This window comes from Meriones unguiculatus, chromosome 14 (genome assembly GCF_030254825.1).
Source record: "Meriones unguiculatus strain TT.TT164.6M chromosome 14, Bangor_MerUng_6.1, whole genome shotgun sequence".
NCBI lineage: Eukaryota > Metazoa > Chordata > Mammalia > Rodentia > Muridae > Meriones > Meriones unguiculatus.
In genome coordinates, this window is record NC_083361.1 from 82,584,436 (window position 1) to 82,603,405 (window position 18,970).

The 18,970-nt window shown below is 42.9% G+C and overlaps 1 protein-coding gene across 1 annotated transcript in view; it reads left to right on the forward strand.

The window, feature by feature from the left end:
• The first annotated feature begins 1,042 nt into the window (after nucleotides 1–1,042).
• Gab2 (GRB2 associated binding protein 2) overlaps nucleotides 1,043–18,970 on the forward strand; it is a 164,934-nt gene continuing 147,006 nt past the window's right edge. The window contains exon 1 of the mRNA XM_060367596.1: nucleotides 1,043–1,272. Within this exon, the coding sequence (XP_060223579.1) occupies nucleotides 1,186–1,272 (87 nt within the window). The 5' untranslated portion in view covers nucleotides 1,043–1,185. The remainder of the gene's footprint in view (nucleotides 1,273–18,970) is intronic.

An 18,970-nucleotide genomic window follows, 5' to 3' on the forward strand; every position in this document is an offset into this window, starting at 1 on the left:
AGGTGTTGGCTTCCTGGTACTTATCTCAGTCCTCTCAGCACAAGGCAGTGAGAAAGAGATCTCTGAACTCACGTTTATATACGAGAGATCTCACTGCAAGTCAATGAGTGCAAACTCTGGAAAAAAAAATTAATCACAATTTCTTGATCTTCCACACCTCCTTGCTTTCTGATTCACTATGAAATACGTTCACTAATTTTTGCTTCCTCCACTCTCCAAACCTTAAAATTTCCTTTTAATGGATTCGGTTTTTCCAGAGGCAATCTCGGAGAGAGCCAGCTGGACTTTGTTTCCCAGCAATGCGGTCCCATCCCTCCATCATTCTGGAAAAAAAGCAGGTGAGAAGATTCCCCGCCTCCCAGAACACCTGGGACTGCTTTGCATCAGCTGCGGGACTTCAGGCTATCTGGAAAATGGGTATAATCACAGCCTACCCAATTTGTAGGTTAGTGACGATAATCACTGTGAACAATGCAAGAGCAAAAGCTCCCGGCACCCAGTAGGTCTGGCTCCTTCTCTGCTGCCCCAGAGCTGTGAGAGTTAACTCGCAGACAAGACACTCATTTCAGCCAGAATCGGACTAAATGAAACCTGAAACTGTGGGAATGGACAGGAAACTGGAGCAGCCCTTGGATCCCTTTCCCACACGACCCCGGCGGATGGGGGGCGGGGGAATGGGATCGATGTTCCATCAGGCGTGGGCCGCCTCCAGCCTCCCCTCGCCCCAGCGCCAGCACCAGCCGGCAGGTCTTCACGACCCCGGCTGCAGCGCGAGGCTTTGGGGAGGGGTAAAAAACCAACCTCCACCAAGACCCCGAGGGCGCTCCGGCCGGCGGCCGCTCCGCGTTCCCCGCCGCCCTCGGGCCTGCCGGGTCGGAAGCCTGCGCGGCTGGGCCGGGCGCCGGCCGCCCCCTGGGACTGCGCGGGGCCGTGGGCGTGGCGAGCGGCCGCCCGCCGAGGCGCCCCGGCGGGGCTGGGCGGCGCGGGAGCGAGCGCGCGCGCCCTCGCGGCCCGGGGGTGGGGGGCGGGGACCGGAGCGCGCGCGGCCGCCGGGCCCGCGCGCCGCCTCGTCGCCGCCCGGGGCCGCCCGGCCCCTCCCCTCCCCCGCGAGCTGCGCACCGGCGGCCGGCTGACCCAGCAGCCTCGTCCGCGCCAGCCGGCGGCGGGCTCCAGTCGGCCGGCGACATGAGCGGCGGCGGCGGCGGCGGCGACGACGTGGTATGCACCGGCTGGCTGAGGAAATCGCCTCCCGAGAAGAAGTTGAGGCGCTATGTGAGTGCGGGCGGGCGCGGCCCGGCGGCGGCGGCGGGCGGGGGGTGGGGGGGCGTCCCGCGGCCTCCGGGGCGGGGGCGCCGGCCGCGGCCGGGCGCGGCGAGCCGGGGCCCCGCGGCCTCCCAGGGCGGGCGCGGCGGGGCGCGAGCGGGGCGCCGCGCACCTGTGACAGGTGCGCCGCCGAGAGGCGGGGCGAGGTCGGGGCCGCTCGCCGCCGGCCCCGCCGGGAACTCCGCGCCCGGCCGAAGTTTGCCGCGGTCGTTCCGGGCCGCCCCGACAGCGGCCGCCCGGGGCCGGGGGAGCCGGGTCCCCCCGAGCGGGAGGGTCGGCCGAGGAGCCGCGCGGCCCCCCACCCCGGCCCACAAAGGGCGAGGCGCCGCGCCCCTCTCCGGGTCCCTCGCCCGCTCGCCCGCTCGCCCGCCCTCCCCGGTGGCCGGCGGCTTCCTTCCAGCCCGCGGCCGCCGCATCACGGGCGGCGTCAGTGGCATGTGCAGCGCTTGTGTTAAGTGACTCATTTGTTTGTCCCCCTTCTCTCCCATTATTCCGTACGTCTCTCACACACCGTTCCCCCCCTCCCCGCCCGCGGTCCTCCGCCCCACGGAGTGACACTGCAGTTTGGTCCGCTCTGACTGGCCAGAGTTTTGTGTTGTGCAGCCCTTGGTGTCTGGGGTCTGAGGAGATCGTGGTTCTCAATTGCCAGGTGGTGCTGACAGTGTTTACTGAAATTGCTGGGACAGCCTGTCCCCTCTAGGTGAGGAGCCGGCAGCTGGGGGAGGCGCCCCCTCCTCGCCTAGCGAGGTCAGGGAGCAGAGTGCTGCCAGGAGCTGAGATTTGGGTAGTCCGAGGCGGAGTTTGGAAATAGAAAGTCCGTTAAAGAAGTGCAAGAGACGACCTCGTTACGCTGACTGGGAGTGCTGGACTCTGAGAAATCGCTCCCACAGCCTGGAAGTGAGCGGTTGCTTCCAGCTGCAGTGCATCAAGGGAGCTCCCAGCAGACCCTGCCCTCTGTCAGCTGCACTAGTGGCTGGCCATGGGGGAACAGCAGCTTACCAGAGTTTCCTGTCTCTGCTCCCCAGATCAGAATCAAGGGACTTCTGGCCTCTGGACTGAGGAAGTGACATTCTGTTTTTCAAAGGAAGTGTTGTTGTTGGGAGTGCAAGTGTGTCAATGAAATCAGGCTCTGACTTAGGTCACTTGCCTGGGGGAGGGGGGCATCTAAGGATTTAGTGCACGGCTTTTGAAAGTGGATAGAGATTTGACGTACATTAATATACTAGGGGTCTTGAAGCTTGAAAGCTCATTTGGGGGGGTTTGATGTGGGTAAAATATTTTAGTTACTAAGATAGCCTTTGTTTTGTTTTTTTGCTGTAGTTTAGGCCTCTAATGTCAGCACTTGCATTTGGGAGACAGAGACGGGAGGATCTCAGGTTCAAAGCCAGCCATGTTCTAGTGTTCTAAGCCAGCTTAAGCTACATGAGACCCTGCCTCATTTTTGCTTACCAGACAATACATGCGCGCGCACGCTTATACGTGCACAACTCCAAGATGGCTCAGTGGGTAAAAGCACTTACCCCTCAAGCCTGAAGACTTAAATTTGATCCCCTGGAACCCACAGGAAGATGGAAGAAAAGTTCTGACCTCCACCCACACCCTTGCAGTGGTGTGCATGTACATTTACCACACAGCTTCTCTCTCACACACGTAGTAATAGTTAAGAAAGTTAGTGGAAGGCAAGGTGGCACACGCCTGTAATCCCAGCACTTGGGAAGCAGAGGTAGGTGTATCTTCATGAGTTGGAGGCCAGCCTGGTCTACAGAGAGAGTTCCAGGACAGCCAGGGCTACACAGAAAAACCCTATCTCGAAAAACAGACAAACAAAACACAAAAACAAACACTCCCCCCCCAAAAAAAAACCAGGGGAAAAAAACTTTGTCAGGGGTGGGGCTAGTTGCTCATGCCTGTAATCCCAGTACCTGGAAGGTAGAGCAGGAGTAACAAGAGTTCAAGATCATCCTTGGATGCTTCATTAGCTCATGGTCACCCCAGACTACTGGACCAGCCAGTGAAAGAGTGTTCAGTTTTTTTTGTTTTGTTTTGTTTTTAATGCAATTTTGAGATTATAAGGGAATGTAATTCTCGTGGTTGGTAGAGTGCTTCCTTGGCATTCAAGATGACCTGAGTTTTGTCTGAGTACTTCATAAACATCACTGGGTGGCACAAGCCTGTAATCCCAGCATACCAAGGAGGAAGAGGAAGGAGGATTAGAAATTCAGGTCACCCTTGAATTTGAAAAAAACAAAAAAACAAAAACAAAAAATAATACTATGGAGATCTTTGAAACTTTGTTTTTGAAACAACTTACAAAAAGGTTGACACTGTTGCTACTTTCACACGGGACTGCATCAACGCTTACCGTGTAGATTCTCTTTATGACCTAGTTCTTGAGTATTTTTTAGAAAAGCTTTAGCTCAAAAAAGTTTGGAGTTTGGAGGCTTGTGTCAAGCGCAGATTTTACCCATTTACACTTCTTAATGCTCTGGGTCCTCTGATGACCTCAGCTTTCACACATTCTCTTGGGCTCCAGCCCCTAAGGCATCTGACACAGCAAGCAACAGCTTGGTGTGACTAGAAAAGCCTGTCCCATCGCAGAAGTCCCAGTCCTGCTGCTTGAGACAGCCAATCTGAATAACCAAGTCAGCCTCCTTCTCTATCCACTAAATATCTGGAGGAAACAGTTGGCTTTTACACACACACCTACTAGGGATCGAACTCACAGTCTTGCTGATTGAGAGAGGCGGTGGGGGAGGGATGGAGGTCTGTTACTGAATCCCCAGCCCTTCATTTACTTTTCCTCTGAAAATCTCTGCCAGCTGCTTTAAGGTAGAGCCCTGTCCTTGGTTTCTTAGAAGCCCAGATTAGTTAGACTCAAACCTGGAGGTATTTCCCAGCCTGATCGCTCCATACATGATCCTTAGATAGCTGCTGTGACTGGTGTGCGTCAGAGTCACCGGTAGACGCAATGGTCACGTGGTGCCACAGACGGACATTTCTTAATTTCAAGGACGCATCAAGCATCAGGGACAAGGGAGAAAGGAGCTCATTCGATACATGACAGTTTAAGGCTATTTTGAAAACATAACTCTAATTTGTGGAGAAAGGTAAATAATAGGAAAAAATAGAGCTTGGAAGAAGCTATGTTATCAGAGAAGTGTTGTTTTGTTCTGTGATGGGGCTCTCTTTGTAGTTCAGCTGGCCTGGAAGTCACTGTGTAGCCCAGGCTAGCCTTGAACTGGGGTAACCTCCTGGTTTCGCCTCCCAAGTCCTGAGTTTGAGATCATATGCCACATCTGACAGCAGGGTTTTGTTTTTAGGGATTTTTTTCCTCATTGGATTTTCCGATTGATTAACCATAGAAATAAAAAAACGATGTAGAGAGTATTTGTTGTGTGTCCTAAAGAAACTGAGTGGGAAGAAAAAAAATATACTGAGTATTACCCTTGGTGTATCATGTGGTTGCATTGAGAAGTTGACAAAAGAAACAGCATCATTTCCATGTACCTATGTGAATTCACACATACACGAGAACACATGGATACGTGTATTTAAATATTAAGCAGGATTTCTGTGGATTAAAAGTTTATAACATACAATGTATTATAGTTTATTATAATTTCTTAGTGTTCTAAGATTTGCGAGAAAAGGTTGGTTACAACACTGCCCCCTGGTGGTTTACTTGAAGAACGTTGTATTGGGTCTAAGGAACAGCTGCAGGAAGCAAACAGTAACTGTTTGTTCTTCTTTTATGATCATCATTAAATATGTGTATTCCTGGATTTGGGTTAGTTAACCAACCCATCCCGTCAGTGTTTGCTGATGACCTTCCCTTCATCATAAAGAAAATCAATCAGGGTATGGCCATCTGCACAAATCACAGTCAAATTTCCAGACTGTTTACAGTTCTTTTCCTTTCCCCACTGTCAGAGTTAATTCACTACCTGTACTTTGGCGCATATTCTCTCCTGTCTGCTTGGACAATTCTTTCCCTTTTTGGTAATTTTTAAATTACTTCTTTGAGAAACTTGTACAATATATTTTGCTCATATTTACCCTTCCTCCAACTCTTCCCAGATCCAGCCCCTTCCCTACCCACCCAACTTTGTGTCCTGTTCTCACCCCCAAACTCATCAAATATAATTTATGTTACCCATAAATCTTGGGTGTGTGGTCTGGCACTGGAGCATGGTCAACTCACCAAGGGCCAGAATTAAAGGGTGCCACCATGCCTACCTTACTGACATTTTTTTTAATAGATTATTTTTTTATTTTGTCTTTTTTTTTTTTTCTTTCCAGAGCTGAGGGCTGAGCCCAGGGCCTTGTGCTTGCTAGGCAAGTGCTCTACCACTGAGCTAAATCCTCAACCCCCTTATTGACATTTTTAAAGGACCAGCTATTTATTTTACTGATTTTTATCTGTTGCTCTTTTGTTTATAATTTCATTGGCTTCTGTTATTTATTATAACCCTTCTTCTAGTAGCATTTGATTGATGTTACTTTTTTAAGTTTCTTTTTTAATGTGGGAGCTTAAATTACCTCTAGTATTAATATATGCATCTAGTGTTATAAATGCCCTTTGTGTATTGTACTAGTTTATTCTAAAATTTTTAATAAGTTGTATTTTTATTTTCATTTAGTTCAATGTCTATTGTTCACTTCTCTTAAGACTTTCTTTGACTCATGGATTATTTAGAGGTATGTTTTTTAGTTTCCAAATGTTTAAAATTTTTCTTGTTATTTCTCTATTCCCAATTTTTTTAGATTGTATCCATTGTGGGACTAAAATACATTCTGTATAATAAAAATTATTTTAAGTTTGTTGAGGTTTGTTTTATAGACCAAGATATGATATATAGCACTGTTTTTTAAAAATTCTCCTTTATTTGGGGTGTTTAGGCCTCTACCTCCCTTCCCCCGACCCCCAACCTTAATAGACGAGAGAAAAGGTTCGTGGGGAGAGGGGGCCCAGACCTCTGTACTTCTCTCAGCTGGTTAGGATCAAGGGATTATTTTAGGGCTCTATACCAATCTCCACCAACTGCAGACACAGCTAGCAGGCTCCTCCATGGTGCTGTGTGTCTCTCTCCGTCTGCTGGCTCCACACTGCTTACACACTGTCTTTGGTCTCTGGTCTCTCCAGACTGCTCCACGCCACATGAATGCCACACTGTCTCTTTCTTGGCTCTCATCTTTATACTCACAGAGTCCTAGATGATGCTCTCTCCATGCTGCATGTGGGAAGGCCGTTACCAGCTGGCAAAAGCCACGCTCCTCAGGAGACAATTAACAGGTGTGGACAAACTAAGCCCAACAAAAATTCCACACAGGATTAAAACACAAACACATTTACACAACATAAAAAGAAACCAAACTTCCATTGCACTGATATTTCTTCCTTTATATTCTTTGGGTACTTAAAATGGTGTTTATTCTGCTAATCGGAAGTAAAGTGCTCTGCAAATGTCCGTTAGACTGGGCTTGATGAAATGTGTATAATCTTAGCACTTTGGGTGGTGAGTGGGAGCATTCTGAGTTTGAGGACAGTCAGTTACACAGAGAGTTTGAGGACAGCCGAGGGCCACATAAGGAGACACTGTTTCCAAAAACAACAAAAATATTACTTTAGCACTGGACATTTTCCTGAGCTTCACATACATAACTGTTGCCATACATGTTGTATATGTAGTATGTATGTCCTGGTGCCTGTGGAAGTCATAAGTGGTCAATGGAGCCCCTGGAACTGGAAGTTCTAGGTGGTTGTATACCACCATGAGAACTGGAAACTGAACCCAAGTTCTCTTCAAAAGTAGCAGGTGCTCTTAACTTCCAAGGGATCACTCTCCCCCCTGAGCTCTATTATATTTTATTTGAGAGATAGGAGCTCATGTAGCCCAAGATAGTCTTGAATGTACTATGTAGTCCATGTTGCCTTTGAATCTCCTGAGCTTGTTGTCACTAACATTATATCATATTTCCTCATGTGGAAGTAATCACATGTTAATCAGTGAATGAATAGATTTTTTTAAATGTAAATTTTGCATACAAAAGAATAATAGCCTTAAAATATTGACACATAGATATGCTACAAAATATATGAACTTTGATGATATTATGATATGCCATTCAAATAGGACAAATATTATATGACTATTTTCATACCTTGTCTAGATCAGTGATGGAAAGAAGGGTTATTAGAATGGGCTGAGTATAGAGACTATAACGAACTATTGGTGCAGTGGATTCGAAGTTCAGTGACACAGTTGAAAGAGTTCTGAATATGGATGGTAATAATGGTGACATAACAATATGAATGTCCTTCATGGTAGCTCAGAGCATTTCACTTCCTACCTAACCAGTTAAAATGTCAAGATGGAAGATTTTATATTCTGTGCATTTTACCACAGTTTAAAAACACAACTTCTTGGGAGCTGAAGAGAGGGCTTCTGGGTTCGATTTCCAGTACCCACATGGTGACTCACAACTCTGTAATTCTAGTTCCAAGTGATCTGATGCCCTCTTCTAGCCTCTGTGCCCACCAGGCATATACCTGGTATACATACATGCAGACAAACACCTATACACATAAAATAATACAAAATTATTTTTTTTAATCCTCATTTGACAGGGGTTAGGAAGTTGCTGATATTTCTAGTTCAAGAGAAAACACAGAATGGGCTCTCCATAGCCTTAACTCATCAACAGTTAAGAACCAGAGGCAGCGAATTTACACAAAGCTGGAAAGCGCATCTGTTCCTTCAACAGATGAAACATCTTTGGCATTGCTTTCTGTCTCTGGCTGGTCTTTCTCTAGATCATAGGGAATAATGGAATATGATAACTTGGTGCTACAGCAAAATGTGCAGAAGAGTAAAGCAGGCCTTTGCTAGCATTCAAATTAATCTTGACGACTGTGAATAGAGAATATATCACATCCTTTCCTTCCTAAAAGAATAAATCAGTATTTAACCCTGCCTTCAATGAATTTGCAGAATAGAGCAATGAGAAATAGACTTGAGAAGCAGAATGCTGCCCTTATATGGAGTTACATGATTCAGGAAACAAACTGTATAAAGTCAAGAGCTTTAGGTATAGAAGAAGATAAGTTGAACTCAGAAGTTTACAGCCTAAAAATAAATATGGTGTGTAGGATGTCAGAGGCCATGAATATGAGATTAGGAAACAGCAAATCCATCTAGAAAGGAGGAGTCAAGTCCATAGAAGAAAGCAGAAAGAGCTTTGAAAGGCAAATGGAGAGCTGAGGTTCTATACAAGGCCCTAGATGGCAGGGTGAAATTTACTTGAGAAGAGTCTCCCTCTTACTCAGTGGCCTCACAGACTGCCACTTTTTCAATGTGAAGTGTCAGGGTATGGTGATAGTGTTTATCTTCAGCAGGCCTGCCACAGTGTTTCAAGGGTCTTTGTCCTTGAGTGGGTTATTCCCGTCTCTCTTTCCTACTTTATTGCCTGTATAACTGGAATGATGCTTTTTATCCCACTGAGTGTGAGAATTTACCAGGTCAATGTGGAAAAGAAATCTGAGCACGATGTCTAGCACAGAGATGTATTGGAGTATTTAGTGTTGGAGGAAGTAGCAGAACAGGATGATGCAAATACTTATTTAACCCTTCATAGGAAAGCTGACCGTGAGCATGGCTGTCTTCATATCTGTCTCCCTCTCAGGCCAGAATAGAGTTGCAGTGTAAGTATAATTCTAAAGCTAGAGTTGGGTGCTTAAGGAGTTAGATTTTCCTGGAACAAACATTTCAAGGGTCTTTCAGTTTCAGGGAATGGAAATTAAATTACAGTGATTTGCCTAAAGCTATGACTTTGAGAAATATATGTGTGCTGGGAGTGTGGAAATCCGTGTAAAAACCCACATTTGAGAGTGGTCTAAAATTCAAAAACCTTTTAGAAAGAGATGTATTTGTTTTAGTTGCACTCATAAAATATCATAACTAAAAGCAATTTAGGAAAGAAAGGGTTTATTTTGGCTTATAGTTCCAGAGTATTGAAGTCCATAATGGCAGGGTGCTAGAGCAGGAAGCTGACTGATCACACACCAGGAAACAGAAAGTGAACCGGAAGCCCAGTGTCCCGCAAAGCTGAAGGTACCTCCTAAAGGCTCCATCCATCTCCTATTCAAACAGCACCACCAGCTAGGAACTAAATGTTCAGATACGTTAGCCTATGGGGGACATTTCTTGTTCAGACTACTGCAAGCTGTAACGCTTCATGCTCTAGGTTTCTCCAAAGTGAGCCTTTTGCTGGACCTACTTCTAAAATACATTTTTACCTCTAGCTTTCTTATGCTGGGCTGTCAGTTTCTTTTTGCACCTTACAGACAACGTAATGACTAATCTAGCGTAGGGTATGGGTATGGTGCCATTTGTTGAACGACAGCTCAAAGCAAGGCGCCATCATAGTCACTAATTTATTATAACTACTGTACTCTCAATTTTATGCTTGTTGCTCTTGCTGACTTAGAAGTTGTTGGTACAGTCGGGTAAAGATCTGGGGAGATAGCTTAGAAAATAAAACATTTTCCCTCAGAGTGTGAGGATCTGAGTTCAGTCCCAGAACCCACGCAGAGCCAGGTGCAGTGGTGCATGCTTGCATGCCTGGTCATAGAGGTGGAAACAGGAAGATCTGTGGGACTCACTGGTCAAGCAGCCTAGTCTGCTGTGTGAGCCCTAGGTTCCAGGTAGTATGTCACAGGTAGATGGCTCCTGAGGCGTGACACCTCACATTGTCCTTTGTCTTCCATGAGCTCTTGTACATACATGCGCACAACACATAAAAACAGTGAGTTGGTTCTGTATCACCCCGCAAACAGATCGATGATGATGTTTTTTAAGGCAGTATCTATATGTGTTACCTGTGCTGGTCTTGAACTTAGTGTAAAGCCGCATTTTTCCACCCAGCCTTCTGAGCAAAGGGTACTCCAGGCATGTACTACAGTGTTCTGTATTTTGATAATTATGCGCTCACATGCTTAAATATACTCAACATATTTGAACTTATTCTATTTTTCTTTTTGAAGCCAAGATAATACCATCCTTAGCCTGTGGGACCCTATTCAAATTGGCTTCTGACACAAGGATGCTACTGTAATGGTTTCTTTGCTATATGATGCGACAAAGTCTTCCAAGTTTGTTTTGTACGTATCTTGATCCGGATATGAAATCAGCCAGTTAAGGGATCCTGATTTCTTTTATGAAAAATGCTGTATGGGAACCCATTATGGAAAGTAAAGAATGTTGCCATTATGTTGATTGAACAGCTGGTTTTTACATGGTAATCAGCTATCAATGAGCTAACATTTTGTATTCTGCTTCTCCCCCATAAACTGTAGTTATAAATAGGTGCATTTACTTCTGCATAATATTTGTCCAGTCTTGACATTTAAAATGTCGATTATATAAAAATAGAAATTTTGTAATAAATAGATTCATATGTTATCAAAGAAAACAAAGATTCCTATGTTTTCTTTCTTACTTGCTGTCTTTTTTGTTTTCTTGTTTTCTTTCTTTCTTGCTTGCTTGCTTGCTTCTAGCACCTGGTATTCCCATGTGGCCTCCCATCAGAGTACTAACCAGGCCCAACCCTGCTTAGCTTCTCAGATCAGATGAGATTGGGTATGGTCTCCTTTTAGTATTTCTTTGTTAAAATATAATAAAACAAATCCTAGGAGTATATATAACTCTTAAAATTATCATCTTAGTGAAGATAGCATACTTGTGTATATATCTCCCCAATTAGACATTTATGTTGTTAGCATCATTTGCACTCTCCTAAGAATTTCACCAGGCTGATGAACCATAGTTGTGTGTGTGAGCGCACGGTAGCATGCTATAACTACAGTTCACATGGAAGATTCCTTGGAAAGGAAATCAGCATCCTTTCAACATCTTTTCAGCTGTGACATTTGGAGTTGTGGTAGTTTGCACAGCCAAGTTTTTTATTCTTTAACGTTTTGAACAAACACTAGGTTTGTACATTAGGACTAATGGCATTTCCTTGAATAAGAAAGAACTGGAGGGGGCTGGTGAGATGGCTCAATGGGTAAATGCTTGCCTCTGAGCCTCATGACTTGGGTTTGATCTCCAGAATCTACATGGTAGAAGGAAAGAATTTACTCCGTCAGGTTGTCTTTCACACAAGTGCTGTGGCATGCACATGTCCTTGTTCCCCTTGCATACAGGCAATTAGTTAATTAATTAATTTAAAAGAAACAACTGGAATAAGAACTAAGTTGAAAGCAAAATTGTTTTAGCTACAGGATCTAGAAACTTTCACAGGATGAGCTATTAAAAATTAGTTTGTTTTGTTTGTTTTTATGACCCACATGGTGGCATATGACTTCTAGACCTAGCTACTTGGCAGGCTGAGGTGGAGGCTAGACAACATGGTGAGATACGATCTCAAAATCAAACAGGAGGATTTATAGGCGGTTAATGGTTGCTAGAGGAGGAAGAAACATTTTCTTCAGTGGTGTAGCTATTAGTAAGATGCCCAAGCTCCTGTTGTCACCATCCTTTTGTAACCAACTCACTAGGATACACACACACACACATACACACACACTTTCTTCTTGAGAAGAAGAAAGAGATTGAAGGAGTGGGAGAAGGACAAAAGAGGATTAGAAAGGGGGAGTGAATGTGATTAAAATACACCGTATACACACATGAAAATGTAATAATATCCATTTTATGTGTAATTAATATTTAACATTTACCAACACATAAAACAACAGAATTTTTTAGTGATGCTTAAATTTTACTCTTATAATGAAGTTATTGTAAACATAGATAACAGAAAAGTATCAATATTTACAGCACTTGCAACAAAGGCATACTCAAATTTTAAATTTACCCCTCTTGTCTATTTTTTCTGTATTTATATTATTTGTATAGTTTAAAAATGTGAAAGACTGTACAAAATTCACCCTGTGTATCACCTTGAGTTAGTATATTAAAAATATTTCTGTGTAATAAAATAGTCTTCTAAGACGTGGCTATTTTGTTTATTTATTTGTTTGAGACAAGGTTATATGGCCCTAGTTGTCCTGGAGCTCACTATGTAGACCAGACTGGCCTCAAACTATAGAGATGCACCTGATTCTATCTCTTGAGTGCTGTATAGTATTTGTTATATTTTATAATATTTGTAATATTTAATTCTGAGATTAAAGATATTCACCACCCTATCCAGTAAGACATGGAACTGACATGGAGCTTGAATGGCATTAACATGGAGCTTCTCAAGTATATGCAATGAAAGGTCACTTTATCCATTTAATGCTCCTTATAAAAATGTGTGTTTTATTAATTCTTTGATAATTTCATATAATATATTTTGATCATATTTACCTCCACCTAATTTCTCCTAGATCCATTCCCACCTCCCTAACCCCTTCAACTTCTTGTCTTCTTTTGCCTTTTCAAAATAAGCCATAGATTTCAGTTGTGCTTTTCAATATCCTCCCACGTGTGGGGGCCTATCAGCTGGAGTGTGGTTGACCTACTAGGGACACCACCTTTAAAGAAAACTCAGTCTCCTTCCCCCAGAAGTCATCCCCTGTCCGTACTTCTATGCTTAAGGGTGGGGCTTATGAACCTTCCTTCTCCATTCCAGAAGGCCGACTGGATTGGTCTTGTGCCAGCATCCACAGCTACTTTGAGTTCACAAGTGCAGCAACACTTCATGTTCTTGGCGTATAATGACTTCCATATAAACTGTATATGTAACTTAGATGCTTACTTGAATCGAGATTGAGGAGTATGGCACTTCTTCCCATAGAGGCTAACTGTAGCTGCCCACCGTGTTTCTTCTCCACACGATCTTACAGTTGAAGTGCAGTGAAATGGTGATTTCTGTAACACTTTGGCTTTTAATATGATTATTAATTGCTTACTGTCACTTTTGAATTTTCTTGATAGGTTATTACTATGTGAACAGTGAAGAACTTAGTACTTTATATCAATAAGTTTTAAAATGCAGTACTGGCTAGCAAGAAGCAACATTCACTGCTAAGATGATCATTCAGACAGTCAAGCCTGTGCTTACATATTTTTAAAATCACTCTTGAGATGAAAACTTTCAGACCACAAAGCATTTATTGGTGTATATTCTCCATGCATTGTTGAGTCTCGTAGAGAAAATTTCTTTCAAGTATGTCATGGACATTACTCCCTCCGATTCCATCATTTTATTTCCCCACTCCCTTTCTCTGATCCCCAACTTGTCTCTTCCCTCCTGTAATCTCCCTTATGCTTTCATGATGTAAACATATATAAACAGTTTTGTGTATCTATTTAAAAAAAAAAACCTCCTAGAACTCTTAAAGAAAATGTGGCATCTGTTTTTCTGCCTCTGACTTTTTCACATAGTAAGATGATCTCCAGTTTCATTCATTTTTCAGCAAGAATGATTTCATTATTCTTTATGGCTGAGTATGAAAAAAATCTAAGTAAATTTTCAGATGCTAAAGATACATGTCTTCAAATTCTATATGGGAGAAATCCTCAGATAACTGTAAAAAGCATAGTCTCTGAAGTTAGTTGTGGATTGGAATCCAAATCTCCCATTGTTTGTGGGTTCCTTTCTTAGCTAAATTTCCTATTCTGACTGGGTCAGACAGGAAATATGACTGGCCTTGGAGAGTCTTTGTAAAACAAGAGACTTCTAAAACCACAGTTACATTGTAGTGTCCTAAGAGCTGTACACAGGGATGCCAGGTCTGGTGGGAAGGCCTCTCTTCCAGGGGAAGAATCATAAGTGGGTAACATTTGAGGTAGGCCTCCAAAATGAATCACAATCAAAATGTCCCAGGAGGGAAAGCTACACTTGAAAAGCCCTCAAAAAAGAACCACCAAGTTAATAGGCTCCTCTGGTCAGATTACTCACTCATCCCTACTCAACTGCAGGAGCAGCTCTCCTTAAGTTATTTTCCTTTTCTCCCTTCAATACAGGGTCATATATATTCCAGACAGCATTGAATTTGATTGTATGGGGATGAACTTGATTGTATCCTGATTCCCCTTGTATCAACCATCTCAGTGCTGGGATTATGAGCATGTGCTATCACATCTAGCTTCATGTTATTTCAAGTTTTCTTATCTACAACATGCAAAGTCACTTCCTAACTTCATTATCTATTTATATCAAATAGTATCTGACATTTGAAGAAGCAATTTCTTTAAAAATCCGAGTTGATAATACATGAAAATATATTCAAACTCAGCAGCAATCAAAGAAATCTAGATGCAATTGTCAAGTATTTTTAAAAATTATGCCTAGTATCAAAGAGGAGTCATGGAAATCAAAACTCTACCTACATTTTTCTGAATAAGTCTTATTTGTTACAATGCACCAAAAGCCTTACTAATAACTCTACCCTGTGAATTAGCAATTTTATTTATAGGAATTCATCCTAACTATAGAAATCTTTTTTAAAAGGATCATAATAATAATTATACTAATCAAGATCTGGGGGTTATAGGTCAGTGGTAGAGCTTGTGTTTTGTATGGGTGAAACACTAAATTTAATTTGCCAGCAAAGTAATTAAATGAACAAATAAACTAGACCTTAGCCAAAAGGCAAAAAAAAAAAAAAAGCAATATAATAAATAAATAAACAGTAAAATACCTAAGTGTCCAAGAACAGAAAAACCACATAAATTTAAATTTGGTACTGTGATAATTATAAGTTACTGTTTATAGCATTTACAGTATGTCTGACACCATATTCAATATCACAGTAACCTATGTAGTATTTATCGAAAAGAATGATGGATAAGATATTCCCAGTAACCCTACAAATGGTAAATAGAAAACACCAGTGGAACAATTCCACAAGGGCTGACATCATTTTAAGACTTTAAAGAAGTTGTGATATGAGACCTTCTAACCCAGTCATGCCATGTATCCCTAAATATCAACCTTTATTCACAACCCACAAGTGAATAAACTCTTAAAGCCCACTGCCCCTTGATCGAGTGGGCTTTAAGAGTTACAAGTGTTAAGGGAAAAGAAAAGAAAAGGAGAGGGCCAGTGTCTGGTAAATTTGTGATTGGGCAGGCTATTTGCAGACCTGCCTACTCCCATCTGGACAAAAGGGAAGTGGAGCGAGTGGGGGCCAGGAATGCTGTTACCCCACCATTGGCATAGATAGAAGTCTGGTGGGTCTAGTGGTCTCATGGAAACTACTGGTGTTAAACTCTCTTGACAGGTTTCCACCCAAGAGGGATTAGGGGTACTGGAGAAGAACAGAAAATGGTCTGATAGATAACGTGAGAGCTGAATACTGTTCTTTAGGTCTGAAGGCTACAGAGTGAAGAAACTCATCCTCCAACATCTAGGCAATTCTGGTTAGGCAACTGGGGACTCTGTTCAGGAAAATCCAAAGCAGCCAGCAGCTGTTAGTCCTTGCTGCTTGTCTTCATCTCCATGCCTCATAAAACTAGAATCCAGAAGGGCACAGGGAAGAAATACCAGAAATACTGCTCACCTTTTCCAAAGTGAGAAGTAGGGCAAAGGAGTGGGAAAAAGATGAATAAACCAAAACAAATCTACCCTTCACATCTGCAGAATCACTGGAGTAGACAGAGGTAGAGTTTCACAGTAGATTTTGAATAATCCAGCACACCAGAGTTGTGCGGATTCTGTTCATGGGGGACCAAGGAGATTCTGCCATTTCTAAAGAAAGGCTGTATCATTCACATTTGCATTATAATGTTAGCATTGTTTCCATTTTACAGACTAGAAAGAAGAAAATACAAATTTTTTTTCTTTTTGTTCTATCAATTATCTTAGCTACTTTATAATAAATCTTTAGCCGTACAAAAGGGTGTTTGAAACTCAGTGGCATAAAACATTATTTTTCTTTTGCACATAGATTCTGTGGGTTAGGAATCCAGACAGCACAAGAACTTTCTGCTTGCCAGCATCCAGAGCATAAGCTAAAAAAGTGAGTGGCTTAGAATGACTTAACAGCTAAAAGACAGAATCATCTTAAAGCGCCTTCACTCACATACCTGTCACCAGGCCTGCCGTGACTCAAAAGTGCTGCTAAGCAGGGGCTATTGACTCATACACTTGCACATGTCTTCCTCATGCAGCCTGGGCTTCCTCAAAACACTCAGACTAGACAGACTTCCTCAGATGGTGGCTCAGAAGTTGGCTCAGAAGCTCAAAATCAAGTGTCTATGGTTAGCACATCATTTTAAAATGATCTAACCTTAGAAGCTGTGAGCTACTTTTGCCACCGTTTATTGGTTGAGGACTCACAAATCCCTTTTGATGCAAGGAAAAAGAACACAGTCATTGGGTTTCATGAAAGATGAAATCTAAAGAATGTATGATAGTTACTTATTTCTTAGATGTTGTGAAGTTTTTATTTGCTGTGTATTGGTGGTAGACAATGCAAGTGCCTTGGTGTACACGAGGGTGTCAGGGGACAACTTCCATCAGTCAGATCCCTCTTTTAATCATGTGGGTCCCAAGGATTAAACTTGGCTTGGCAGCAAGTGCTTTGCTTGTTAAATTATTTTGCTGGCCTGATTTGTGACCTCTATTTATCTTATGGATGTGCATGCACATTTGTGGGTGCCTGCAGAGGCCAGAAGTGGACATTAGATCTCATGGAGCTGGAGTTACAGGTGGAGTGAGCCACCTGACATGGGAACAAAACTTGGGTCCTCTGGAAAAGCAGCACATGTTCTTAACCACTGAGGCATTTCTCTAGTCCCCCAATTTAAAGAAAACCTCCCACAATGATAGTTATTATTAAGTGTGGACTTCTTTGACTATTTTCAAAGTTAAACTTCATAATCAAGTATTCTTTTAATTAAAACTGCATCTTTTAGAGTTATATCTGCTCCCCTCTCTCCATCCCAAATATCCTTTGTAAAGACAGCAGTTTGTATCATCTGTCTCCAGATCTCATAAGCTGGGAACAATGTCTGGAAAACATTACTCCTTAGTATATATCCCTGACTTCTGGAAGAGATTGCTCACTGGTCTTTTTGTAAGGAAAGAAAGTGTCTACATTATAGACCCATATGTGGCATCTTATACTTTTTTTTCTAATCTGGAATGTGCCCTGGAGTTATCTGCTGAGTGGTAACCAATGCTTTCTGTCTTTGGGCATGCTATATAGGAACCCACAGGAAGAGGTTGTGGCATTTGTTTCAGTCTATACACATTAAGAAGTCTTTGTTCCACCTGAGACATATACTGATCCATGCATCTCTAACCAACTTCTAGATGTACTGCATGTTGTACTTTGACTGTATGTAGAGTTTGTGGTGGTACACCAATCTCATCTCTGGCCTCTTCCTTCTGTTATATCCAAGTATTTGCTCCCATGCTGTATGTTGCCACAGAATGAACTATAGGTACCAGAAGCCTGCTTCAATATAGGGGGAAATGGAATCCCAATATTTCTGTTACTCCATTGCTTTGGTGAGGAGTGGTTGTGTATAGGACAATTTCTTTCTTCTTTGGTTCTGATGTCTTCATTCCCCCAGAGTTAGAAGGACCAGCCTTGCCCTCTGGCTTCCCCTTCTTATATGGCGTCTAGATTATATACCCTTTTCTAACTCAAGCCTACCTACAATTAGGGAGACACTTGAGGAATGGAATACATAAAAAGAAGCTATATTGACACAAAGACACAAGTTAAGAAATTTTTCAAAAATGTTGTAATAATTCTCCATTATATCAAGGTTATAGACAAACTTCTGTCCATCAATATACATTTTCATGACCCCAGCACCATGCAGGAGCTTGGAAAACATGTACAAGAAGATGTAGGGGCATCATAAGAACTCTTTAAAAATGGTTTATCCCCCAGATGTCCCTCAGCTGAGGAAGGGATACAGAAATTGCGGTACATTTACACAATGGAATACTACTCAGCACTTAAAAACAACGAAATCATGAAATTTGCAGGCAGATGGTGGGAACTAGAAAAGATCATCCTGAGTGAGGTATCCCAGAAGCAGAAAGACACTCATGGTATAGACTCACTTATAAGTGGATATTAGACATATAATATAGGATAATCATTCTAAAATCTGTACACCTAAAGAAGTTAATAAAGAAGGGGGACCCTGGGTAAGATGGTCAATCCTCATTCAGAAAAGAAACAGGGATGGACATCGGAAGAAGGAGAAAACAGGGAACAGGACAGGAAGCCACCACAGAGGGCCTCTGAAAGGCTACCCAGCAGGGTATGGAAGCAGATGCTGAGACTCAGCTGCCGCCAAACTTTGGGCAGACTGAAGGGAATCTTATGAAAGAAGGGAGAGATAGAAAGACATAGAGGGGACAGGAGCTCCACAAGGATAGCAACAGAAGCAAAAATTCTGGGCCCAGGGGTTTTTTCTGAGACTGATACTCCAACCAAGGACCATGCATGGAGATAACATAGAACCCCTGCACAGGTGTAGCCCATGGCAGCTCACTGTCCAAGTGGGTTCCCTGGAAGTAATGGGAACAGGAATTGTCTCTAACATGAACTCAGTGGCTGGGTCTTTGCTCAACTCTCCCTGACGGGGGAACAGCCTTACCAGGCCAACAGAGAAAGACAATGCAGCCAGTCTTGACTCATAGGCTTGACCTGATAGGCTAGGGTCAGATG